The 27,912-nt window shown below is 40.1% G+C and overlaps 1 protein-coding gene across 6 annotated transcripts in view; it reads right to left on the bottom strand.

The window, feature by feature from the left end:
• mapk10 (mitogen-activated protein kinase 10) overlaps positions 1-27,912 on the bottom strand; it is a 236,772-nt gene that overhangs the window by 35,080 nt on the left and 173,780 nt on the right. For 4 of the 6 annotated variants that reach the window (XM_063043514.1, XM_063043510.1, XM_063043512.1 and 1 more), the window contains 2 exons: positions 1,934-2,116; positions 168-292 (listed from right to left, as the gene is read on the bottom strand). In XM_063043514.1, the coding sequence (XP_062899584.1) occupies positions 168-292; positions 1,934-2,116 (308 nt within the window). Of the gene's footprint in view, positions 1-167; positions 293-1,933; positions 2,117-26,591; positions 26,664-27,912 lie in introns of all 6 variants that reach the window. The other 2 variants (XM_063043509.1, XM_063043513.1) reach the window with 1 other exon arrangement.

Genomic DNA, 27,912 nt, shown 5'->3' with positions numbered 1-27,912 from the left:
ATTAAAAGTACATTAATACAGTAACAAATACCTTGCATTTTCCTTGGGATTCTTCAAAGTGCTTAATGTTTATTCAGAGATAAGTCATCTTGCTCGCCTGCCTTTTGTAAGCTGAATTACAATGCATGGGATTCTGATTCCTGGAGAACAGAAGCAGCAGGACTTACCGCTTCAACTTCGGCTGGGTCATACCACACGTTAATGTACGGGTGCTGTAAGGCTTCATCCACCGATATCCGTTTGGCGGGATCAATTACTAACATCTTGGACAGGAGGTCTCTGGCCTGGCTGGCTGCAAAACACATTGCACTGATAACGCTTCCGAAACTTTAACCAATATCTTGTCCATGTCACCAAACTGCCTCTAGATTTCTAGATTCTATACATCACAGAAACTTGCCTACAGGGAGCCTGCGCTTGGTTTCAACCATGCACAGCATTTACACGAATATGATATTAATCCAATCCTTTATTGTCCTCAAATTCTCCTTGGATTCTGCCACTCACTTACCCACAAAGAGCAATTTACAGTAGTCCATTAAACTACCATCCCGTATTCCCTTTAGCTGTAGGAGAAAAAATGAGCATTCACATAGGACTGTAGTTTCTATGGTTCTATGGTTCTATGGAAACCCACACATCCCAAGGAGGACATGCGAGCTCTACATAGATAGTATCCAAGCTCGGGAGTTAACCTGGCTTTACTGGCACTCTGAGGGCAGGCAACGATAGCAGTGCCACCATTTTGGTTTGTAATTTAATCTCTAGTATAATTTCCCACATTTAAAAGCTTACTAAAACCTGCAATTGATACAACTTTAATTCCTCTTCCATGCATGACCACAATTCAAGACCCCTGATGGTAAGGCTGGAAATTCTCATACCTACTTTGCTAGTGGGAATGCAGTAGAGTGGGTAGTGGCCCTCTCCATCCCAATTCAGATACACATTGAGAAGGAATCATCCAACACTGTACCACTAAGGGCACCTGCGAGAGGAACTGAGTTCGATGTGGGGAGCAAGGGCATGTGGGTGTGAGGAGCAGGGAATGATGCCCACTGACCAACTGCAGTTGGCACCTGCACCACAAGCATATTTACACCTTGCCTCTGGCCTCCTTTAAAAGGGGATTGTTTAATGGCTGATGTTAGGGTCTTTGTCTCAGGCCTCAATCCTGAGAAGCCCACTTTCATTCATCAAACTACTCTTCCTATGGATCTTCATCACTGTGGATCCTTGTGTCAAAATCCCCAGCACCAGAGCACATGTTAAGGGTGAACCTTTGAGAAGCCAACAGTACTCTATAAAATAAAAACAGAAATGCTGGAAATGCTGAGCAGGTCAGGTCGTATCTGTAGGAAGAGAAACATAGTTATAGCTTCAGGTCTGACAAAGGGCCTTCAAACAGAAATGTAACTCTGTTTTCCTTCCCAGAGATACGGCCCAGACCAGCTGAGCATTTTCAATAATTTTTTTTGTTTTATGTTAGGTTTTCAGTATCTGCAATTTTAAAAAAAACTCTCAACTCTCTATAAAACTATATTACATCTCTGCATTCACCTTAGATTTGATGAAGAACAATACAGAAAGCTGACAGTGTCCCCACTGTATGTGTACACCGTTCTTTATTTACGCTTGTCATTTCATTATATTGTGATAAATTACGCATGCTCACCAACATTAGCCACAAGTCTATAGATTTACCAACCAACAATAATGTACAGAGTTGTGAATAGTAGCAATGTTCAAGGATGAAGTAACCAGAAGGTGGTGAACATAATGGATACAAGAACAAATTTAAAACCACTTAAGCTTGTGCAACTCAATTCAGTAACAGTTCAAATATTTCTAGTTTCTGCTTGTGTTCTTGTTTTCCACAAGTCAAATTGTCCTTACAATGCAGAAAGACTAGTACTTACTTCCTGTGCCTTACCTTTTAACTTATTGTGCTCAGAGTCAGCTGGGAAGAGGCAGTCTGGGAAGAGCTTGGGGAAAGAGTGTCCCGTGTACTTGGGCCTATTTTCAACATAGTTACGGACAGTGGGTTGAAGTTTCTTCATGAACTCTGGGGAAGGTGTTCCCAGCTGCTCAATTACCTTATTCCACTGGTCAATATCTGAATGAAGAGGTTGAGGAAAATCTGCCCAATATCAGAGGGAATGCTACACTTAAAAATGAAGAAGATGAACAGGATTTAATGAAACGTGACAAGGCATGTACATCTCTCTGAGGACAACATGATTGATCCAGTTTATTATAATTCTACAAAGGAATCAATTTTATATATTGATAAATATAATAGCAACATATTTCTTGTCATAATTTTGTTCTTTAAAAAGGCAATTCCTTTTTAAGTAACCTTATTTGGCATGCAAGTTTGACTCTTTTTTTTCTTTCTGACACTATCAAAACGGTCCACTGTTGGGTCAAAATATTAGTGACAGTACAAGGAAATATTTCATAATTTTTCACTTGTAAGGCATATGTCTGGATAATTTTGCAATGACTTAAAGACTTCTGGATGTGATCATAGTTAGTGTTTCTATCAACTGCATTATAGACCACTAAATACATTATTCCGTCCAAGCTCCACAGGTGTGCAGCTGCGCAGTAACTGAAATGCTCCTGTGCACATAGCCTTTGTTGCTGTGCAGCTGAAATTTTCTTTAATATGTTTTAATAAAGCGTTGCAAAGTTTTCAGACTGTGTAAAAATTTCCTTCTTGAAGCAATGGTTGGTCTGTGCCGCTTTAAAGAGAATGAGTAGGAATGTTGACCAAGTATTGCCCTCTGTGGTTCCTACATGCTCTCAGTGTGGTGAGTGGTAAATCAACCCTGGGGATGAATTGAATGAGGCTCCTAAAGGCATAGAGCAAACAGTCAGGCCCTTCAGCCCATCACGTCCATGCTGCGCAACAAACACCCTTGTACACTAATCCCATTTACCGGCATTTAGCTCAGCATCTTCTATGCCATGACAATTCAGGTGCTTATCCAGACATTTCTTAAATGTTCTAACAAACTTCTACAGGTATACAGTTGAAACTATCCTGACTGGTTGCATCATGCATTCTGCCCAATACATCAAGGACTCATCAGTCCCCACCATCAATAGAATCTACAGGAAGCTCTGCCTCAAGAAGGCAGTATCTATTACTAAAGCTCCCCACCATTCAGACCAGACAATCTTTTTTGAAGCTACCATTAGGCAGGAGACACAGAAGCCTGAAGTCCCACACTACCAGTTTCAGGAACAGCTACTTCCCTTCAACCATTTGGTTCAAGAGTCAACTGCCAAAACGCTAGTCACTACTACAGTTTAGCAGCACTATGACCACTGATCATTTTGCATAAAAATTAACTTCATCTTTTTTGTTCGAATTGTAATTAATAGATCCTAAGCATCTATCCTTGGCCTTATTATTATCCCAATCCTTTCCTCCATTTAAAGGACATCAGCTCTTCTTCATTACTCTCACTTCCAACTGCTCTGCTATCTTAAATTGGTCAGATTCCTATCACATTTCTAATGAACAAATATTAGCTTTCTAGAGCTAAATGGTGGAAAGACAAAACTGAGGGCCTATTGTCTGAGCCACAAATTCAGGCTATTGCTCAAAACATCTGAAGGTGGATCTACTTGAACCTTTCACAATCATACTAAAGGTGTTGTGTTTGACTCTGAGCTACATTTTCCTTCACATATTTTACTACTTTGTTAAATCCCTTTTCCAGTTCTGTGTTACTACTCAGTTCTGATCTTGCCCCAGTTCATTTTATGCTAAAACCCTCGTCCATGCTTATATGTTTAGACTGCATCACTACAGAGGCAGACTCCAAGGGTACTTCATTGTTTTTAAAGTGTTTTGGGATGTCATGAGGTTGTAAACTGCTTTAAGGATAAGAGCCGTTCTTAGAAATGTCCACTCAATTCTTCTTTGGGCCAGATTCTTATCTTCCATCTTAAATAAACATTTGTTCATCAAAATCTCTGCTATCTATACTTTCCATATTTTAACTCAGCCTAAGTCTCTCACCCATGTCCTATGCAGTCTGTCACATAATGTATCTTCAAGTCATGAAATCCTCATTTTCACTTTCAAATTCCTCTCTGCTCTAATGTTGACCAGAATCCATTCCTTTGCTCCACTGTCCCTGCACCCATCCTGCTTGCTCAATCCCTGTGTTCCTCCTGCTGCTGCCTGCCCTCTCCACATTCCTGCATTTATAACCTGAATCAGGATTATTATCACCCACTTATGTCATGAAATTTGTTATTTTGCATGAGTACAGTGCAATACATAACAAAATATAATTTACAATAAGAAATATAATAAATAGGCAGACAGATGGATAAATATAAACTGCAAAAAGAGAGCAAAATATTGGGTCAGTGTCCATGGGTTCATAGGTCATTCAGAATCTGATGGCAGAGGGGAAGAAGCCGCTGCTAAAATGTTGAGCGTATGGCTTTAGGCTTCTGAACCTCCTCCCCGATGGCAATAATGAGAAGACGGCCTGTCCTTGACGGTCAGGGTCCTTATTGATGGATGCCACTTTTCGTAAGACATTGTCTTTTGAAGATGTCCTCGATGGTGGGGAGGATGTTGTCCCTGTTGAAGCCGGCTGAGCCTGCACCCTTCTGCAGCTTCTTTTCAATCTTGTGCATCGGAGCTTCATTACCAGGTGGTGACGCAACCAGTCAGACTGCCATTGGTTATTTGCAGCCCGTGTACTAAACTCTGTAATGCTCTCCCAAAGTTTCTCCACCTCCCTATCTCTCTAGAAGTATTTGGGTATCTTTCTGTAGCATGGAGTCACATTTGTGTCCCTTAATGCTTCTATCAGATCCTCAAGGTGTTAGAAGGGCTGTATAAATACAAGTTATTTTCTTTGGAATATTGTTTTACTACAGATAAATAACACTGGGAAATTAGGCCCATGTACAATACTCTAGGGCACTCAATTTCATTTAGTTTTTTTTATTGGAAATAAAAATCTTTCTTCCAATTAAAGAAGTTTTGCTTAAACAATCTTGTTGGCAGAATTCCTAACAGTCTCTATCACATCAAAGAACCAAGGGTGGTGAGAGTTTGAGAACCTGCAAGATACCCTCCACACTGCATGCTCTCTGACCTGTTGAAGTATCTTTCTCATCACTGAGTCTAAGTTCTGTCTTTTCTTACCCCAAGCAATGAAAGAAAGGGAAAACAGGGTTTAAGAAGGCAACTCCCCTCTTTTGCTACAAGGGAAGTGTTTGTGCGTGAGCAATAATCCTGGCCATCATTTATAATGTATTCATTGCCATTGACAAGTCCCTTACCCTAGAAGTCACCACCGTCACAAAAGTAAATCGGGTCAGCCACATAAGTACTGAGAACTCAGCGGGCAGTTTATGTACAAACTGCTCACAGATAGAAAAAGGAGATAATGACCAAATAAACTGTTGCTTAAGTAAAGCCACTTTAGGCATAATTATCAGTCAACATGCCAAGAACTTAGTTGCTTTTCGATGCAGCTTCGTATACACCGCGGAATGCAGGTGTTTCTTCTCTAATCTGAAAGATGGCATTCTGACAGTGTGACATCATCCCTGGTCTGCAATGTAGCTTATTATTGATCCTTATTGTTCATATGCAAGGAAGTTGCACTAACAGCAGTTGTTTGAATTTGTGCTTCTGTTGAAGCAGTTAGAGGAACTAGTTTTTCACCCTCGGACACATGTTGCTGAAGATGTTGATAGTACTAAGTCTAGTGATTCTGAGCACTGGACATCAACACTCCTGCATTGGTATCTCTTTAGAATGCATTTGCACACCTGCATCAATTAACAGGTGCCTAAGTTTAATTGTGTACTTAAATTAGTAAATAATATTGTAGACTAAGACATTCTGCCTGTGATCAAAGCAGGTTATTGAACATAAGTACATAACAAATTATGTTATTATTAGAACTTGAGATCTTGGAAACAGTGTTACTAATATCAAAAGGAATTTCTCACCTTTAAACCTGACAGTTAATATATATTTTTGCTAGACGTGTTCAGAAGATCTTTTCTTGGAACATACATAGAACATAAGATTAGTCTAACACAGGAACAGGCCCTTTGGTCCACAATGTTGTACAAAACTAATTAAATTAGTAATCAACTGCCCATCTAAACTGATCCCTTCAGCCTACATAGTCCATATTCTTCAATTCCCTGCACATTCACGTGCCAATTTAAGAGTATCTTGAATGCCACTGTTGTATCTGCGTCCACCACCACCCCTTGTAGCATATTCCAATCATCCACCACGCTCTCTGTACAAAACATGCCCTGCAAAAAAAAGATACTGGCCATCTGTCTATGCCTTAATGCTCTTCTAAACCTCTATCAGAACGCCTGAACACCAGGAGAGGTTGGAGAAACTTGGGTAGTTTTCTCTGGAGAGGCAGAGAAAGCTACCCAAGTTTCTCCAACCTCTCCTTATAGCATGTCTCCTAATCAAGGCAGCATTTTGGTAACCTCTTTTGCATCCTTTCCAAAGTCTCCACATCCTTCCTATGATATGAAAACCAGAACTGAATACAATCCTCCAGATGTGATCTATCTAAAGGTACAAGAGAACTTCCTGACTCTCAAACTAAATTCCTCAACAAATAACAACAACAACAAGCCACATGCCTCCTTTATCGCCCTATCAATCTGTGTACCACTTTCAGGGAGCTATGGACTTAGACCCCTAGATCTCTCTCCACATCAACAATATTAAGTGCATTAACAACAAACTGCTCCCTACATTTGATCTCCCAAAGTGCAACACTTCATAGATAGCTGGACTAAACTCCATCAGCCACTTCTTCACCCATATCTGCAATAGATCAATATCCTACTGTATTCTTTGCTAGTAATCTACACTATCCACAACATCACCAATTTTCACATTGCCTGCAAACTTACTAACCTACCCATCTACATTTTCATCCAGGCCATTTATATATCACAAACTAGAGATCCTCGTAGCACTCCTTTCAGAACACCACCAGTCACAGGTCTCTAGTCAGAATAACTTCCATCGACCACTACTATCTGACTTCTATGGACAAACTAACTGTGCGTCCAAATGGCCAATTCACATGAATCCCATGCATCTTCATCCCATGGGGTACCTTGTCAAACGAAAAGATTACCTTATAAAGATACATACAGACAACATCCACTGCTCTACTTTCATTAATTATCTTTTATCACCTCCTTGAACAACTCAAATCAAGGTAGAAGGGCATGACTTGTCCAAAGTCATGCTGACCGTCCCTGATTAGGCCATGGCTTCTAAATGCCCATAAATCCTATCCCCAAAAATCTCCTCCATTAACTTTTCTACCACTGGCATGAGACTTAGCAGTCTATAGTTTCCAGAAATATTTCTAGTTCCTTTCTTGAATCATGAAATAACATTAGCTACTCGCCAGTCTTATGGGACTTCACCTGTGGCTAGAGATGACATGAAGATATTGGTCAAGCTCCAGCAATCTCATCTCATGCCTCTCTCAATAACCTGGGTTATATCCCATCAGGTCCTGGGACTTATCCACATTAATGTTCTTTAATGTTCCAGTTTAAGGGACATCATCTCTGCTCTTCATTGACTCATAGAAAAATTAAACATAGAATAGTATAGCACAGTACAGGCCCTTCGGCCCACAATGTTGTGCCGACCCGCAAACCCTGCCTCCCATATAAGCCCCCACCTTAAATTCCTCCATATACCTGTCTAGTAGTCTCTTAAATTTCACTAGTGTATCTGCCTCCACCACTGACTCAGGCAGTGCATTCCACGCACCAACCACTCTCTGAGTAAAAAACCTTCCTCTAATATCCCCCTTGAACTTCCCACCCTTACCTTAAAGCCATGTCCTCTTGTATTGAGCAGTGGTGCCCTGGGGAAGAGGTGCTGGCTATCCACTCTATCTATTCCTCTTATTATCTTGTACATCTCTATCATGTCTCCCCTCATCCTCCTTCTCTCCAAAGAGTAAAGCCCTAGCTCCCTTAATCTCTGATCATAATGCATACTCTCTAAACAAGGCAGGATCCTGGTAAATCTCCTCTGTACCCTTTCCAATGCTTCCATATCCTTCCCATAGTGAGGCAACCAGAACTGGACACAGTACTCCAAGTGTGGCCTAACCAGAGTTTTATAGAGCTGCATCATTACATCGCGACTCTTAAACTCTATCACTCGACATAAGAAAGCTTATGGGATGTTAGCTTTCATAACTACCCTATCCACCTGTGAGGCAACTTTCAGGGATCTGTCGACATGCACCCCGAGATCCCTCTGCTCCTCCACACAACCAAGTATCCTACCATTTACTTTGTACTCTGCCTTGGAGTTTGTCCTTCCAAAGTGTACCGCCTCACACTTCTCCGGGTTGAACTCCATCTGCCACTTCTCAGCCCACTTCTGCATCCTATCAATGTCTCTCTGCAATCTTTAACAATCCTCTACACTATCTACAACACTACCAACCTTTGTGTTGTCTGTAAACTTGCCAACCCACCCTTCTACCCCAACATCCAGGTTGTTAATAAAAATCACAAGAAGTATAGGTCCCAGAACAGATCCTTGTGGGACACCACTAGTCACAATCCTCCAATCTGAATGTACTCCCTCCACCACCACCCTCTGCCTTCTGCAGGCAAGCCAATTCTGAATCCACCTGGCCAAACTTCCCTGGATTCCATGCCTTCTGACTTTCTGAATAAGCCTACTGTGTGGAACCTTGTCAAATGCCTTACTAAAATCCATATAGATCACATCTACTGCACTATCCTCATCTATATGGCTGGTCACCTCCTCAAAGAACTCTATCAGGCTTGTTAGACACGATCTGCCCTTCACAAAGCCATGCTGACTGCCCTGATCAGACCATGATTCTCTAAATGCCCACAGATTCTACCTCTAAGAATCTTTTCCAACAGCTTTCCCACCACAGACGTAAGGATTACTGGTCTATAATTACCCAGACTATCCCTACTACCTTTTTTTTAATATAATTTTTATTGAATTTTCAAAAAGAATACATGAAAAGATAAATCTACCCACCCCCCTTAACCCTCCCCCCCATATATATAGTCCTACCTAAAAGAAAGAAAGAGAAAAAAAAAAAGAAGAGCCGCCTGGGTATTGGAAGGTTTCCACATGCTCCATGGGATTCAAAATAAATTTGGTATAATTATTCATTATTTTCCCCAAGTAACCAAATTCTATGTCGGAGCACTTAAATATGACATCCTATCTTTTGTAAATAAGGGCGCCAAATATTCAAGAATGTTAGATAATTATCTCTTAAATTATAAGTAATTTTTTCAAGTGGAATAGAACTAGCCATTTCATTATTCCAACGATCCATACTTAAATACGAATCAGATTTCCAAGTAACTGCTATAGTCTTCTTAGCTACTGCCAATGCAATTTTTATAAATTCTTTCTGATATTTATTTAATTTAAGTTTCGGTTTTATCCCTTCAATATCACCTAATAGAAATAATACAGGGTTATGTGGAAGTTGAATTCCAGTAATTTGTTCCAATAAGACTCTTAAATTTATCCAAAAGGGTTGAATTTTAAAATAAGACCAAGTAGAATGTAAAAAAGTACCAATTTCTTGATTACACCGAAAACATTTATCAGATAGATTTGAATTTAATCTATTTATTTTTTGTGGTGTAATATATAATTGGTGTAAAAAATTATATTGTACTAATCTAAGTCGAACATTTATTGTATTTGTCATACTGTCCAGACAAAGTCTTGACCAATTTATTTCATCAATATTAATATTCAGATCTGTTTCCCATTTTTGCTTTGACTTATGGGTTCCTTGTTTAATTGTCTGTTCTTGAATCAAATTATACATACAAGAAATAAATTTTTTAATTTTCCCTTTTTGAATTAAAATTTCAATTTCATTAGCTTTTAGCAAAAACATTGTTTGACCCAGCTTACCTATTAAGTAAGCCCTTAACTGAAAGTAGCAAAAGTAAGTATTATTAGATATTTTATATTTATCCTTTAATTGTTCAAATGACATCAATATACCTCGCTCAAAACAATCTCCTATAAATTTAATCCCTTTTTGGTACCAATTATATAAAAGTTGATTGTCCATTGTAAAAGGAATAAGTCTGTTTTGAAACAAAGGTCTCCTTGCTAATAGAGATTTCTGTGTTTCCTTATCAACATTTATCTTATTCCATAGATCAATCAAGTGTATTAATATAGGAGATTAAGGTCCTACTACCTTTTTTGAACAAGGGGACAACATTCGCCTCCCTCCAATCCTCCGGTACCATTCCCGTGGACAATGAGGATATAAAGATCCCAGCCAGAGGCTCAGCAATCTCTTCCCTCACCTCGTGGAGCAGCCTGGGGAATATTCCATCAGGCCCCGGGGACTTATCCGTCCTAACGTATTTTAACAACTCCAACACCTCCTCTTCCTTAATATCAACATGCTCCAGAACATCAACCTCACTCATATTGTCCTCACCATCATGAAGTTCCCTCCCATTGGTGAATACCGAAGAGAAGTATTCATTGAGGACCTCGTTCACTTTCACAGCCTCCAGGCACATCTTCCCACCTTTATCTCTAATCGGTCCCACTTCACTCCTGTCATCCTTTTTTTCTTCACATAATTGAAGAATGCCTTGGGGTTTTCCTTTACCCTACTTGCCAAGGCCTTCTCATGCTCCCTTCTTGCTCTTCTCAGCCCCTTCTTAAGCTCCTTTCTTGCTTCCCTATATTCCTCAATAGACCCATCTGATCCTTGCTTCCTCAACCTCATGTATGCTGCCTTCTTCCACCTGACTGGATTTCCCACCTCACTTGTCACCCATGGTTCCTTCACCCTACCATTCTTTATCTTTCTCACCAGGACAAATTTATCCCTAACATGCTGCAAGAGATCTCTAAACATCGACCACATGTCCATAGCACATTTCCCTGCAAAAACATCATCCCAATTCACACCTGCAAGTTCTAGCCTTATAGCCTCATAATTTGCCCATCCCCAATTAAAATTTTTCCTGTCCTCTCTGATTCTATCCTTTTCCATGATAATGCTAAAGGCCAGGGAGCGGTGGTCACTGTCCCCCAGATGCTCACCCACTGAGAGAGATGTGACCTGACCCGGTTCATTACCTAGTACTAGATCTAGTATGGCATTCCCCCGGTCGGCCTGTCCACATACTGTGACAGGAATCCGTCCTGGACACACTTAACAAACTATGCCCCATCTAAACCCTTGGAACTAATCAGGTGCCAATCAATATTAGGGAAGTTAAAGTCACCCATGATAACAACCCTGTTATTTTGCACCTTTCCAAAATCTGCCTCCCAATCTGCTCCTCTGTATCTCTGCTGCTACCAGGGGGCCTATAGAATACCCCCAATAGAGTATCTGCTCCCTTCCTGTTCCTGACTTCCACCCATACTGACTCAAAAGACGATCCTGCTACATTACCCACCCTTTCTGTAGCTGTAATAGTATCCCCGACCAGTAATGCCACCCCTCCTCCCCTTTTTCCGCCATCGCTATCCCTTTTAAAGCACTGAAATCCAGGAATATTGAGAATCCATTCCTGCCCTGATGCCAGGCAAGTCTCTGTAATGGCCACTACATCATGATTCCATGTATGTATCCAAGCTCTCAGTTCATCACCTTTGTTCCTGAAGCTCCCAGTTCATCACCTGTGTTCCAACGACTCCAAAATAAACTTAGACCTTAAAGGACAATTTTTCTATTGCATCTTTGTTACAAAAAACATTAATATATTTTGCAATTAACCTGCCATGTTCTTTAGGTACAATCATCACATGTAATGTTATTACCTCTTATGGATTAATTCTGGGACTCATGGATTCCAATTACTTCCAAAAAGCTCCTTGACCAAGAGCTCTTAGATACTCGCAACTAAATTTAGTTTCTATTATCTTTAGGCAACTTTAGCACAACTATCAGTTTGTATAATTGGTATAGATACCTTTCTCTGGTGCCAAAAGTGTAATTCCAATTGCATATCCCAACCAATGATCAGCTTTTGGGTTACTTTAAAGTTAGGCCTTAGATTCCTGTGGATGGAAATCTATTGCGGCAAACAGAATTCTGTACTGTTCTAATGCAGAAGAAACTGGCATTCTTTCTGAAACCCAGCTTAAAATCTGCAAGTATTATCCTTCTATTTGCAAGCCAAATGACTCTAACTACAGTATTTGTCTGTAGATTTCAGAATAACTTGTTTTACCATCTTGTGTTAGTGTCACAGGCTCCTGTCAAGCATCTTACCAACTTTTAGCTATGTTGAAAAAGGTTTCACACAGATAGAGCTCTGGCATTTGTTGCAGGTCTGTTTCTATATGTCAACAGGCTGCATGGAGTGCTCCTCCCATAAGAAGTACAAATACAGTTACACCGAGGAAAATGGGGTCTGTGGCATAAAGAAGAACAGTGGTAGGGAGCATTAAGAGTGGAGCAGACGTTTACTTAACTAAGAACTCAGTAAACAATTATCTGTAGTTACATACATTTGGAATTAACAGGCCTGCAAACTAAGCATAACCTATGAGTATGGAGGATATCTGAAATTAATAGTGAGCATCAAGAACTTAGCAAGATTTGGCAGGAGCAGAAAGCAGAGCCCAGACACTTCCTGAGATATCAAATAGGCTATATCACCTATTTGGACCAACTCTTGTGAATATTTGTGTGGCTTCAATACAGAAGCCGTAAGTTTCAAGCAGCAAAGGTTAATCTGTGGAACTAGACAGTTCAGATCCATCAACGTTGCCCAGTGGTTAGTTTCACAAAATGTTATGGGAATGGATGATTCTTTGCCTCCTCAGCGAGACGTTCTTTCTGTTAAATGCTTTTAGTCATTTATACAATGAAAATTTTACCAGATACTCACCAATGCCACTTCCCTACTCTTTAAGCCCTGTAAACACCACTTACCATAGGCAGTGATTTAACCTGGAACCTATTTGTCATCAGAGGTCAACAGAAGCTGCCAGGTAGTCTATGCTTCTTGAAGAAATATCATCACGGCATCATTGGAAAATCAGAGCCCTTGTAATTGGCAATGCTCCATTTTCAGCAAAAAAAAACCACACATACACCTGCTCTTTAGAAGATCCTGACTGGCTTTAGAAGAGGTTTCTAACCCTCCCAAGTGCCCGGTTAGTCATGGGCCGTGCAATTAGTGCTGGCAGCTTGCCACAGGGAAATAAAAAGCCTACTGGCCCCAGATTAATGCCAACTGGCCGCTGAAGCAGACATCCTGACACTTCCCTTTCAAAATACAGAAATACAGTACAAGAGAAAGAAAATCTAAGTGTGTGACATCTGATAATTGAAAAGGGTAGGGATAAAGCAGGCAGTGATAGGATTGTGAAGCGATTGCAGATATCCATTAACACGTGTACAACTGTGACTGTGAGTCTACTTCCTATTTACAGCTATCCAGAAAGTAACAGTGAAGAGATCAGTTCATGGTGTAGAGAGCAAGCAGGAAAATGTAAATCCAAATCTGGCACATTATACATTAAGTTAAAATGTACATTGTGAAATAATGGGAATGAAAGAGTTGCAGATTAAAAGACGTGTTCTGCACAGCGAAGGGGTTCACCATCAATCTTATCAGTCACTAATGCTTAGCTTGATTATCTTTCTGTATTTTATCTCATCCCCACGAACACAGACACGTCCCAGGTTCTAGAAGACAACACAAAGATGCACAGAACTGCTATACAATCATACACAGAACTGATGAAAGGTCTCGGCCTGAAACGTCAACTGTTTACTCTTTTCCATAGATGCTGCCTGACCCACTGAGTTCTTCCAGCATTTTGCGTGTATTGCTTAGATTTGCAGCATCTGCAGATTTTCTCTTGACGGTGTTACACAAATGCCTGCTGATCCAGGAGTTCTCTGCAGAGGAGACTGAAAGGCACTTAATACTTAAAGGCAAGATTTTTTTCCTATCATTTTCCTTCTCATGTTCAAAGGGGTATGGCCAATGCTTGGTACATTAAGAAGGTATGACAGTGACTGTATTTCATTAGGAGTTTGAGGAACTTTGGTAAGTTACCAAAAAGACTTGCAAGTATCTACAAATGTACCATGGAGCATTCTAATTAGCTTCATCACAGCCTGGTATGGGTGGGGGGTAGTGGGAGCTACTGCACAGGATCAAAATAAGCTGCAGAGAGTTGTAAACTTAGTCAGTTCCATGTCACTAGGTTCTGTAGTATCCAAGACATCTTCAAGGTGCAGTGCCTCAAAGAGAAGGCAATCATCTTTAAGGACCCCCATCACCCAGTATATGCCCTCTTCTCATTGCTACCATCAGGGAGGAGATACAAGAGCTTGAAGGCATACATTTAACGATTCAAGAACAGTTTCTTCTACTCTAGCATGTGATTTCTCAATGGACATTGAACCCATGAACATTACCTCATTACCTTTTTCTGCACTACTTATTTATATATACACATACACACACACACATACATACATACATACCGTAATTCACGTTTTTTTCTATTATTATGCATTGCATTGTATTGCTGCCTCAAGGTCAACAAATCTCATGACATATGCCGTTGATATTAGACTTGATTCTAATTCTGAAATGGTACTGCAGAGCACCAAGCATCTAACCAAGCTGCTTCTTCATGTTCAGTCACCTCTCAATTCATGCATTTCAAGTAAAAAATACTGGGGTATTATTTGAAACACACCCCAAATTCAATTCAGCTCATATGTTTATAAAGTGATGAGTGTATTATTCCTTGTGAACTACAAATCATTGCCAATTAGACGAGTCCTATCAGTTGAGATTGTGTACCAATACTGAAATGTTTGCACTAGATATAGTTTATTACTAGTGAAAAGTAGGCCACTATATGCATTTCAAATGATGGAAATTATTAGATTTAGCTCTTATGTTCAAATGCAGTAAGCAGATTTTGCTGAAAATTAGCTGCTCTGTTAAGAGATCAATGTGATGAGTGGCAACGATATTCATCAGAACTAAAAACTGTTTAGAATCAAGAGACTAAACTCAGCAATTTACACAATTTGAAGTGCAAAATTATGTCAAAAAAGTAATCAATTTACTGCTTTTATTTTAGAGAACTACTCTATTAAAGTGGAGATATTCCCAAAGTCCTGGTACCCCAAAAGCAAAATCTACAATCTTGCACTGTAGGGCATCTTCCACAAAGTGCCACAAAATTCTCCACTTAATTGAGTAGGCAAATCAAATATGGTGCAGACTGAAGGGGTCCGGATAACCATATAACCTATAACAATTACAGCACAGAATCAGGCCATCTCGGCCCTTCTAGTCCATGCTGAACTCCTACTCTCACCTCGTCCCACCGACCTACACTCAGCCCATAACCATCCATTCCTTTCCTGTCCATATAGCTATCCAATTTAACTTTAAATGACAACATCGAACCTGCTTCAACCACTGCTGCTAGAAGCTCGTTCCACACAGCTACCACTCTCTGAGTGAAGAATTTCCCCCTCATGTTACCCCTAAACTTTTGCCCTTTAACTCTCAACTCATGTCCTCTTGTTTGAATCTCACCCACAATGGAAAAAGCCTATCCACGTCAACTCTATCTATCCCCCTCATAATTTTAAATTCCTCTAACAAGTCCCTCCTCAACCTTCTACGCTCCAAAGAATAAAGACCCAACTTGTTCAACCTTTCTCTGTAATTTAGGAGATGAAACCCAGGTAACATTCTAGTAAATCTTCTCTGTACTCTCTCCAATTTGTTGACATCTTTCCTATAATTCGGTGACCAGAACTGTACACAATACTCCAAATTTGGCCTTACCAGTGCCCTGTACAATTTCAACATTACATCCCAACTCCTATTCTCAATGATCTGATTGATAAAGGCCAGCATACCAAAAGCTTTCTTCACCACCCTATCCACATGAGATTCCACCTTCAGGGAACTATGCACCATTATTTCGAGATCCCTCTGTTCTATTGCATTCTTCAATGCCCTACCATTTACCATATATGTCCTATTTTGATTAGTCCTGCCAAAATGTAGCACCTCACATTTATCAGCATTAAATGCCATCTGCCATCTTTCATCCCACTCCTCTAACTGGCCTAAATCTCTCTGCAAGCTTTGAAAACCTACTTCATTATCCACAACTGCACCTATCTTAGTATCATCTGCATACTTACTCATCCAATTTACCACCCCATCATCCAGATCATTAATATATATGACAAACAACATTGGACCCAGTACAAATCCCTGAGGCACACCACTAGTCACCAGCCTTTAATCTGACAAACATTTATCCACCACCACTCTCTGGCGTCTCCCATCCAGTCACTGCTGAATCCATTTTACTACTTCAATATTAATACCTAATGATTGAACCTTCCTAACTAACCTTCCAAGTGGAACCTTGTCAAAGGCCTTACTGAAGTCCATACAGACAATATCCACCACTTTACCCTCGTTAACTTTCCTAGTAACCTCTTCAAAAAATTCAATAAGATTTGTCAAACATGACCTTCCACGCACAAATCCATGTTGACTGTTCCTAATCAGACCCTGTCTATCCAGATAATTATATATACCATCTCTAAGAATACTTTCCATCAATTTACCCACCACTGACGTCAAACTCATAGGCCGATAATTGCTAGGTTTACTCTTAGAACCCTTTTTAAACAATGGAACAACATGAGCAATACGCCAATTCTCCGGCACCATCCCCATTTCTAATGACATTTGAAATATTTCTGTCAGAGCCCCTGCTAATTCTACACCAACTTCCCTCAAGGTCCTAGGGAATATCCTGTCAGGACCCGGAGACTTATCCACTTTTATATTCCTTAAAAACGCCAGTACTACCTCTTCTTTAATCATCATAGTTTCCATTACTACTCTACTTGGTTCCCTTACCTTACATAATTCAATATCCTTCTCCTTAGTGAATACCGAAGAAAAGAAATTGTTCAAAATCTTCGACATCTCTTTTGGCTCCGCACATAGCCGTCCACTCTGATTCTCTAAGGCTACGCCGGATAATTTTGAAAACGAAGCTTTTTCTCTTTGTTTTGACCTTCTGTCCACACTGAAACAGCACTTTTATCCCCCGAAAATGGAGATTTTCAGAAACGGTCTCCAGAGTGAATAAATCTGAAAATGCCTAATATCTTTTGCAGTGTGTACGGGGTAACCGGAGCTTTTTAAAACCGCTGTCATGACGTGCCGGAACAAATGGCATTTCATTGTTTTCTTCTTATTATTCTTATTCTTATTATTACTACTTTATTGTTTAGAGCGTACAATCATCACAGCCATATTTGATTCTGTGCTTCGCAGAACCTAACAATTTCAGAACAGATGACAACGAGACTGAGGCCAGAAGAGTTAGAAATGTACTCACCAAATACTTCAACCCATAGCTTACTGAATAGATAAGTATACTCACTTTGCCCTGTTTTCTGTCCTTGCTTGTATGAAGGTAAGGACAGAAAACACCCTCCGCCACCTCCAGTTTAAGTTCCATGTGGAATATTTTGGAGGATCAAGAACCAAGAACCAAGGTGGTTTCCCTACTTATGCAAGTACTTTTCTGACAATAGATGTTTAACAGCCTAATGTAACATTGTTTGGAAATACAAGATAACACTGATGCAGTCATGTTTTATACATTTAACAAGGTGCTTTATTAATGCAACAGAGTTAGTCAGTTTTTCAATGTTCGGCGTCAGCTGGGTCATACGGTCCATGAATTCCCTGTCGGTTGCCTCCATACGCTCCAGTATTTGTTTTTTTTAGTTTTAAGTCCTCCTGCGGGAGAGCCAAGAGCAATTCCTTTCAAGTTTTTCTACTCTGTAACTGGACAAACGCGCACTAAGTATACCGCTTCCTCTTCGCTTGTTTTCTGTGTGTCCTGCGCATGTCCAGTAGGAGGAGATTCGCCCAAATATCCATTCTAATGTGGACACAGATATTTTGAAAAACACATAGTGTGGACGCCTGTCGTTTTTACTCGAAACCGGCGTTTTCAAAATTATCCGGCGTAGTGTGGACGTAGCCTAAGGGGCCAATTTTATCCCTCACTATCCTTTTGCTATTAATATAACTGTAGAAACCCTTGGGATTTATTTTCACCTTACTTGCCAAAGCAACCTCACATCTTCTTTTAGCTTTTCTAATTTCTTCCTTAAGATTCTTTTTACATTCTTTATATTCCTCGAGCACCTCATTTACTCCAAGCTGCCTATATTTATTGTAGATCTCTCTCTTTTTCCAAGCCAAGTTTCCAATATCCTTGAAAACCATGGCTCTCTCAAACTCTTAACCTTTCCTTTCAACCTAACAGGAACATAAAGATTCTGTACCCTCAAAATTTCACCTTTATATGACCTCTATTATATCCTTCCCATAAACAAATTGTCCCAATCCACTCCTTCTAAATCCTTTCGCATCTCCTCAAAGTTAGCCTTTCTCTAACCAAAAATCTCAACCCTGGGTCCAGATCTATCCTTCTCCATAATTATATTGAAACTAATGGCATTGTGATCACTGGACCCGAAGTGCTCCCCAACACATACCTCCGTCACCTGACCTATCTCATTCCCTAACAGGAGATCCAACACTACCCCTTCTCTAGTTGGTACCTCTATGTATTGCTGCAAAAAACTATCCTGCACACATTTTACAAACTCCAAACTATCCAGCCCTTTTACAGAATGGGCTTCCCAGTCTATGTGTGAAAAATTAAAATCTCCCACATCACAACCTTGTGCTTACTACAAATATCTGCTATCTCCTTAAAATTTGCTCCTCCAATTCTCACTCCCCATTAGGTGGTCTATAATACACCCCTATAAGCATTACTACACCTTTCCCATTCCTCAATTCCACCCAAGTCGCCTCCCTAGACAAGTCCTCTATTCTACCTGCCAGAGCACCGCTGTAATATTTTCTCTGACAAGTAATGCAACACCTCCCCCTCTTGCCCCTCCGATTCTATCACCCCTGAAGCAACGAAATCCAGGAATATTTAATTGCCAATCACACCCCTCCTGCAACCATGGTTCACTAATAGCTACAACACCATATTTCCATGCTCTAAGCTCATTCACCTTTCTTACAATGCTCCTAGCATTAAAATAGATGCATTTAAGAAACTCTCCACCTCTTGCTCTCTGTTTATCCCTAATGGTGCAAACAACTTTGTTATCTTTTTCTTCCTTCTCCCCTACATCTTCGGTCTGAGTACTCCCGTTCTCTGTCCCCTGCCTATCCTCCCTCACACACTGTCTACTAGCTTTCTCTATTTGTGAACTAACCTCCTCTCTCCTAGTCTCTTCAATTTGATTCCAACCCGCCAACCATTCTAGTTTAAAGTCTCCCCAGTAGCCCTCACAAATCTCCCCGCCAGGATGTTGGTTCCCCTAGGATTCAAGTGCAACCCGTCCTTTTAATACAGGTCACACCTGCGCTAAAAGAGGTCCCAATGATCCAGAAACTTGAATCCCTGCCCCCTGCTCCAATCCCTCAGCCACGCATTTATCCTCCACCTCATTGCATTCTTACTCTCACTGTCGCGTGGCAGAGGCAGTAAGCCCGAGATTACTACCTTTGCAGTCTTTCTTCTCAACTCCCTTCCTAACTCCCTATATTCTCCTTTCAGAACCTCTTCCCTTTTCCTACCTATGTCATTGGTACCTATATGTACCACAACCTCTGGCTCCTCACCCTCCCACTTCAGGATATCTTGGACACGATCAGAAACATCCCGGACCCTGGCACCAGGGAGGCAAACTACTATCCGGGTCTCCTGACTGCGTCCACAGAATTGCCTATCTGATCCCCTAACTATCGAGTCCCCTATTACTACTGCCCTCCTCTTTCTTTCCCTACTCTTCTGAGCTACAGGGCCGAACTCTGTGCCGGTGGCCCACTGTTGCTTCCCCCAGGTAAGCTGTTCCCCCCCCCCCCAACAGTACTCAAACAGGAGTACTTATTGTCAAGGGGCACAGCCACTGGGGTACTCACTAGTACCTGACTCTTCCCCTTCTCCCTCCTAACCGTGACCCACTTGTCTGCCTCCTGTGGCCCTGGTGTGACCACCTGGCTGTAACTCCTCTCTATCAACTCCTCACTCTCCCTGATCAGACGAAAGTCATCGAGCTGCAGCTCCAGTTCCCTAACATGGTCCTTTAGGAGCTGCAGCTCGGTGCACCTGGCGCAGATGTGGACGTCCAGGAGGCTAGGAGTCTCCAGAACCTCCCACATCCAATACAGAGCACAAGAAGCTGCCCTCACACTCATACTTCCCCCTTTCCTCAAATAACAGAAAAAATTGAAAACTAAACCTACTTTGCCTCTCCCGTTTCCACCTAAGCCCTTAAGCCTTCACTCTGCTCTTGGCTTACTCCGCCGCCCGCAAAACGACGCTGCCCGCTGTATAAGGCTGTGTTCCTTTTAAATCTTCTGCACTTCACTGCCCGACGTCACACGCCTGTGCAGTCCCGCCTCTCTTAACTCCAATGATAAGAAAAAATCAAAATGGCTCCTGCCGCACTCCCGCTCTGATTCTCAGACTTCCTTCTCTGAATTAAACCCAAATCAGGATTTCTGACCTTTTAAATCTTCCACGCTTCACTGCCCAACGTCACACGCCTGCGCAGTCCAGCCTCTCCTAACTTCAATGATAAGAAGAAAAAAATCAAAATGACTCCCGCTGCACTCCCGCTCCAATTCTCAGACTTCCTTCTCCAAATTAAATCTGAAATTAAACCCGGATGAAACCAGAAAGATTTTTCACCTTAAGGTTTGTACCTTTTTCTCTTTTGGGATGGTGAAATAGTATTCTATGAAATTCCAGCACAATCTGCAATGATTGTTCCAGTGAAATTTTAAAAATAATCTGTACTTCTGCAAACCTAATAAGGCACAGCAATGCTCTTCACAACCTGTACAAGTATAAGTGACTACATATCACATCAAAAGACAATCAAAAGCTTGGCCAAAGGGAATTTTTCAGTGAGTTTAAAGAAGAACAAGGGGGTACTGAGACAGAGAGGTTTACGGGAGCTTCAACCCTCAACAGCTGAGCATCTGCTGACTGAAAGCAACAAAATGCAGTCAGCGAGAATTAGAATAAAGATTTCTCAAAGAATAGGCAAGCAGCAAAAAGCTGAAAGATCTGAATGGAAGCATTTGAGGAATTGCAAGATCCATGAATACCAGCAACTGCATAAGTTTTGGCTGAAAGTTTAAGATGATTCAATATTTGCACTGTGCTGCTGCTATAATAAACCTAATTTTAAAAGTATTTATATCCTATATGTATGCCCTTGATAACAATGAACCTGAACTTTAAATGGAACAGGATCAGAATAATGGACACCTTTGCTTTGGATGAGCTCTTATTTCTAAAAGATATAAGAGAGGAGACCAGTCAAAAAATCATTGGAATAATCAGCCTGGGGTGAAAAGAAAATAAATTTTAAGCAGAGGAGTTGGAGTAATCGAGCATGAGGAATAAAAACAGAAAATACTGCAAACATTCAGGAGTTCAGACAAGGAAGCTTAATCTGACTCTAACTGCAATATTAAATCACATTATCACACCCTATTGGAGATAATTCCTTTCTTCCACCCATCTTTCTCCCCATTTTCTCCGCTATCTAAAACCAACTCATTTCTTTTCTTCCTCAGTTCTGGTGACAGATTGTGGACCTGAAACTTTTAACTACTTCTCTTTCCGCAGATATTACCTGACTTGCTGACAGTTTTTCTTTGAGAATGTAGAGTCAATAGTTCAATTTGGTAAAGTGGCTGTACAGTTTTATTCAGCTTCAGACAATAACCAACAAAGGACATAAAAATGATATCTAGTGCATAGAGTTAATATCAAAATCTGTAAATAATAATCTCAGCTTCCCCAGTAAGAAGTAATTTCTGTTTACTTAGTACTTGATTGCTGACATTCCACTATGGCAGTATAGCAATGGGTTGGGTGTCATTTTCTTACATGTGGAATATAGAACCATAGAACCATAGAAACTACAGCACAGAAACAGGCCCTTTGGTCCTCCTTGGCTGTGCCGAACCATTTTCTGCCTAGTACCACTGACCTGCACATGGACCATATCCCTCCATACACCTCCCATCCATGTATCTGTCCAATTTATTCTTAAATGTTAAAAAAGAACCCACATTTACCACCTCGTCTGGCAGCTCATTCCATACTCCCACCACTCTCTGTGTGAAGAAGCCCCCCCTAATGTTCCCCTTAAACTTTTCCCCCCTCACCCTTAACCCATGTCCTCTGGTTTTTTTCTCCCCTTGCCTCAGTGGAAAAAGCCTGCTTGCATTCACTCTATCTATACCCATCATAATTTTATATACCTCTATCAAATCTCCCCTCATTCTTCTACGCTCCAGGGAATAAAGTCCTAACCTATTCAACCTTTCTCTGTGAGTTTCTCAAGTCCCGGCAACATCCTTGTAAACCTTCTCTGCACTCTTTCAACCTTATTTATATCCTTCCTGTAATTTGGTGACCAAAATTGAACACAATACTCCAGATTCGGCCTCACCAATGCCTTATACAACTTCATCATAATATTCCAGTTCTTATAACTCAATACTTTGATTAATAAAGGCCAATGTACCAAAAGCTCTCTTTACAACCCTATCTACCTGTGACGACACTTCTAGGGAATTTTGTATCTGTATTCCCAGATCCCTCAAATAGTGCTGAGTTTCAGATCATGTTCAGAAAGCCAGTATGTAGATGAGAAATTGGTTTAACGGTTGATCCTCAAGAGAACTCTACCATCAATGGTCCATCAGAAGGAAAAGCCACTGCAGACGGTTTTCTGGCTATAACAATACATGGAGAAGTTCTGTGAGACAAATTACATTTAACAATTTGAATACCAGCGGAGTGCTTTAATGAGCTGGAAATGAATACTTCTGTAAAACAAAGAAGACCAGGCTTGTTAAGTATCTGATTTGTTTTTGCTTTTTGTAGGAAGTCAAGAAAATGTGCAAAGAATCACAAAAAGGTCATTTGCAAAACCTGAAGATCTTTGTCACTCTGAAAGCAATCCTAATCGCCAGAAAGGAACATTTGGTATCTGAGTTACTCTTGTCAGCAAGATTATACTTTGAGCTAGATTATCATGCACACTGGAACGTATGTACTCAAATGGCCTTTGCAATGCTGACATAGTAATTTTCAGCGAATTAAATTGAGAAAATAATTTTCTTATATGTAATCCAGAATCAATAAATCATTCATTTATATGTATACTTATAGATAAATTCCAGTATAAATTCACGTATATATATTCTGACCTAGAATTAAACTAGTAGTGCTGGTAACTATGAGAAGTGTGATATAGGTTTTAATAAAAGATTATACTACACGTTTTGTTTTTTTAAAAATAAAAACCATGAACAGTATCTTAAATTTCTCCGTCTCTTGATAAAATTAAGGTTTGTCTGTTTCTTCACTCCATGTACCCACCTTAGCCCATAGCCAGTCTTGCCTAACAACAATGCAAGGCCAGCATCGTTGTGGACTTTTTAAATATGTGTTGTACAGTTGTTATGGGACAGCCAGTGATTGTTCTTACGGTGGACTTGCCACTGCAAACCTGAGTGGCCCATGAGAACCAACTCTGGAGCACATTTTCTTCTGTGTGCTACAGAATGATGAAAGGAAAACACAACATCCTGAAATGGGTGCAACAGAACTTGGGGGCGGGGGGGGGGTGTTGACAAAGACTGTGGTTGGAGACTCAATTCGTCTTCCTTTTGGCCATCAGGGTGGGAGACGGTGAATTGGCTCATTGTGTAAAGAGGGACGGAACTTGTCTTCACTTAGGGGCTCAAGAGGGCAGACGATATATGCAGGGTAAGTCATTTAGAGATTCAAAGGGGTGAACGGTGAGTTGGTAGATACTATTATGAATGGAGTTTGTGGGGATGTGTGGTGGGGGTAACCCAACACAGAGAACATGAATAATTTCTCTGATTGATTCCTACCCTGGAGTGGGAGCATTGAAATAAGAATATTCCAGTGAACACAGTGACAGTCTTGGAACAACATGGGCCATTTTCCCAGGCAATGCTCCAAAAGAAGCACTGCATATCAATGACATAGTTTTATGTACTTCTGGTGCAGAAATTCTGCCTGTTGCAATTCATCACCAGATATGCTTCATCAAATTTCCAGTGTGCTGCAATTGGATCACGTACCACTCCAGAGGAGAAAAAGAAACATTTTCAGACCTGTAAAACCAGCTACAAGCTTATTAACCTTAGTTTGTGTTGTTCAACCCATGTTGCCTCACTAATATTTTGGGGAAAATGGTAAAGATTTCTGTAAGAAACATTTCCTGATAACGTCTTTATATGCTTTGCCTAATTGCATTAAGAAATACAATTTTCACTAATTCTGCTCAAAACCTTTAATAAATCTTAAACACAACTAGATCACTCATTAACTTTTTAAACTTGAAGAAATACTACTCTAGCCAAGAAGGGCAAGTCAAGGGAAAACATATTAGTCTTTACTGAGGGATCAGCAGTGGAAATTGTGAGCAGTTTCAAGTTCCCGGTGTCAACATCTCTGAAGATCTTTCCTGGGCCCAACATATTGATGCAATTACAAAGAAGGCACAACGGTGGCTATATTTTGTTAGAAGTTTGGTATGTCATCACAGACTCCCACAAATTTCTGCGATGTACTATGGAGAGCATGCTATCTGGTTGCATCACCTTCTGGTATGGAGGGGCCACTGCACAGCATCAAGAAAAGCTGCAGAGTTATAAACTCAGCCAGCTCCATCATGAGCACCAGCCTCCCCAGCATCCAGGACACCTTCAGAAGGCAATGCTTCAAAAAGGCAGCATTCATCATTAAGGATCTCATCATCCAGGACATGCTCTCTTCACATTGCCACCATCAAGGAAGTGGTACAGGAGCCTAAAGATACACACTCAGCATTTCAGGAACAGCTTCTTCCCCTCTGCCATCAGATTTCTAAATGGACAATGAATCCATAAACAATACCTCATTATTTTTTTCTCCATTCTTTTTGCATTACTTATTTAAGTTTTTTTATATATACTTAATGTAATTTATAGTTTTTTGTTATTATGATTTTCAATGTACTACTGCTGCAAAAAACAAATTTCACGACATACACTAGTGATATTAAATCTGATTATGGTTCCGATTCTCATCTTGTCTGATAATTTAGTTTTCTTACACATGGTGAAAATAATTTTCAGTAAAGTGATTTGTTCAGATGTATGGCTTTAGGCCGACATATTGTGACACTTTTTTGAAAGGGGACCATACAATGCAAATTAGAAAATTATTTTATGAAGCATTATGCCATTACTTTAGCACAAATGTTGTTACAAGGGTGTTCCAAACTGGTCGGGCTGTTACTCATTAAAAAAGGGAGCCTTTAATCAACCATTTTAAGTTTGCATACTTAAAAAACTACTCACAGAATACAAGTCAACTGTTATTTATTTCTGATGTGATTCACTTTAAACTTGTCTACATTAAATCTTATCAACCTTTAATCTGGCCTGTTCATTCACACACAGGACATACAGAGACTCCTTACAGAATGGTGCTAGAACTGAACTCCACAAAGCCTGAGCTGTAACAGTGCTGCACGAACCGCTAGCTTGCTTTTCAGCCAAATTCTTATCAGTCCTCCAAATTTTCCCTGAATCCTTCAGTTTTCAACTTAACTACCTGTTTGCTCTAGGACTTTACCAAAATGTCTTTCTGGAAATCTTGAGTATGACTGTAAACATAAGTGATGAGGAATCAGGATCCAGTCCTTGACTGTAAACATAAGTGATGAGGAATCAGGATCCAGTCTTACATCACCCTGTTTAATATCAAGAGAAAATAAAATCACTTGGGTGCAGCAAACAGCCAAATACTTTTCATCCAAATTACAATGCCACCCAAATGCTGTTCCACTCCTTGTTACTTACACCTTTCAGTTCATTTTTGATTTCATTTCCATAAAAAGAGTAAAAAAATATCTGTTACTTAAAAAGAGTAAAAGATTATTATGGATCAATGAATCCTCATTTATGGTTGCTATTTAATGTTATTATTTTGCATAAGACTTGAGTAAGACAACTGGATCCATGACTGGCTATCCCTATTTGGTTGCTATTTATGGATATACTACATTATTACATGACAAACAAACACAGGAATAAGTGTGCATCATGATGCTTGAGTATCAAATTATTATTTAGCCAGTAAACTAATCACTAGTTGCAAATATTATTAATCATTTATGTTTGCTTTTGTCTTACAGCTAAAAATAACGCATAGCAAAAGGCTCAAGTACAATACTGTCCAAAAATGCAATGGCAGCAAACTTTTGCTGCACCACAAAGTAACTAGTACAGAGAAACCTTAAGCATTACTGTCAGGAATCTATCACTGTAGGTCAAAAGGTTGCTAGGAAGGATACGATCAGTGCCAGGGAACAACACAGCGCCTCTGATCATCTCTCCCATGATGCACCCAACTGACCAGTTATCAACTGAAAACAAAATTGGAATGAAGGATAATTAACTTGCAAAACTAAACAAACAACAAGGTTTCTTAAAAATGCATAGTACAAGCAGGAGCAGATGACCATTTTCCCAGAGAGGCAAAACACATTGCATTGAACTGACAATTTCTCTGAGGTTTTCACGGCACCACTAAAAAGCAAAAGCATCTGAGGAAATTGAGGATCGTTTGCGGTTATTACCTTTTGATTAAGTGTGTCTGCAGGGTGCTGTAAATGTTCATTGAATAAATTAAAAGAAATACGAATTCTGGATGCTAAATGGGTTCATCTGCAATTAATTATTTCTTTCCGGACCACATCCTTGCTGGTCAGTGTGTGTCACCATTAAGTAAAAAGCAAATCTAGCTACAGGCAACAGGAAATTCTCAGCCAATGCATCTAATTCATAGCTCTTACATTTTCATTTATATAAGACATAATTGCTAAAAATTATCTTTCAAGGCCAGGAATGCCATCTTATAAATAACTATTTCTGTATGCTGTATATCTAATATAACCGTATAGTTCTTGGATTTTACAATACCAATTCAGAAATACTTGGTATCTTAACTTCAAACTGGAACTTTTACTAAAGTATCATCCTGCTTTCGAATTTGTAACAGCTTTGTCTGTAATGATTGCTTCCGAGGGAATACAGAAAAATAGAAACAGGAGCAAGGCTTCCGAATTCTGTACCTGTTTTCCCATTCAATGAGATCATGGGCAATCTATACTCCATCTCTTTCTGAAGATTTAATTGATGTGAGCTCAAGAACTTTCATAGGACTTGGTTTCTAGATTTTTATTCTCACATATGAAGAAGCCATTCCTGATTGGGCTCACTCAAATTTTGTTTCAGGACTTTTCCATTAGAATGAGTAGTTTCTCTGAATTTATCCAAAATACTATTTTATCTTTTTGATGATCTCATCTAAAATCAGGCATTGAGTTTCTACGTCCTAGGGAATACAGACCTAGTCCATGTGAATCCACATATTTAACATGAAGGCTTGTATTCATTCTGGCATGTCTGCACTGCCCCCCCTCAATAACAGGACACCCTCCCCAAGACATCCAGATGGCCTGTGATCAGAGCTCTAAACTGTGAGACCATGATGTCCACCCCATTCTATTCTACTTGTCTTGAAACTTTAGTAGCCTTTTGAATTCATTCAAAGCACTATTCCTCTATATTTTATTGATTTCAATAGCCACACACTTAAATGTTCCTGCTCAT

Source organism: Mobula hypostoma, chromosome 3 (assembly GCF_963921235.1).
Source record: "Mobula hypostoma chromosome 3, sMobHyp1.1, whole genome shotgun sequence".
In the NCBI taxonomy this organism is placed as follows: Eukaryota; Metazoa; Chordata; class Chondrichthyes; order Myliobatiformes; family Myliobatidae; genus Mobula; species Mobula hypostoma.
Note: the sequence above shows the minus strand (reverse complement) of the source record. Positions and strands in the feature narration are given on the sequence as shown.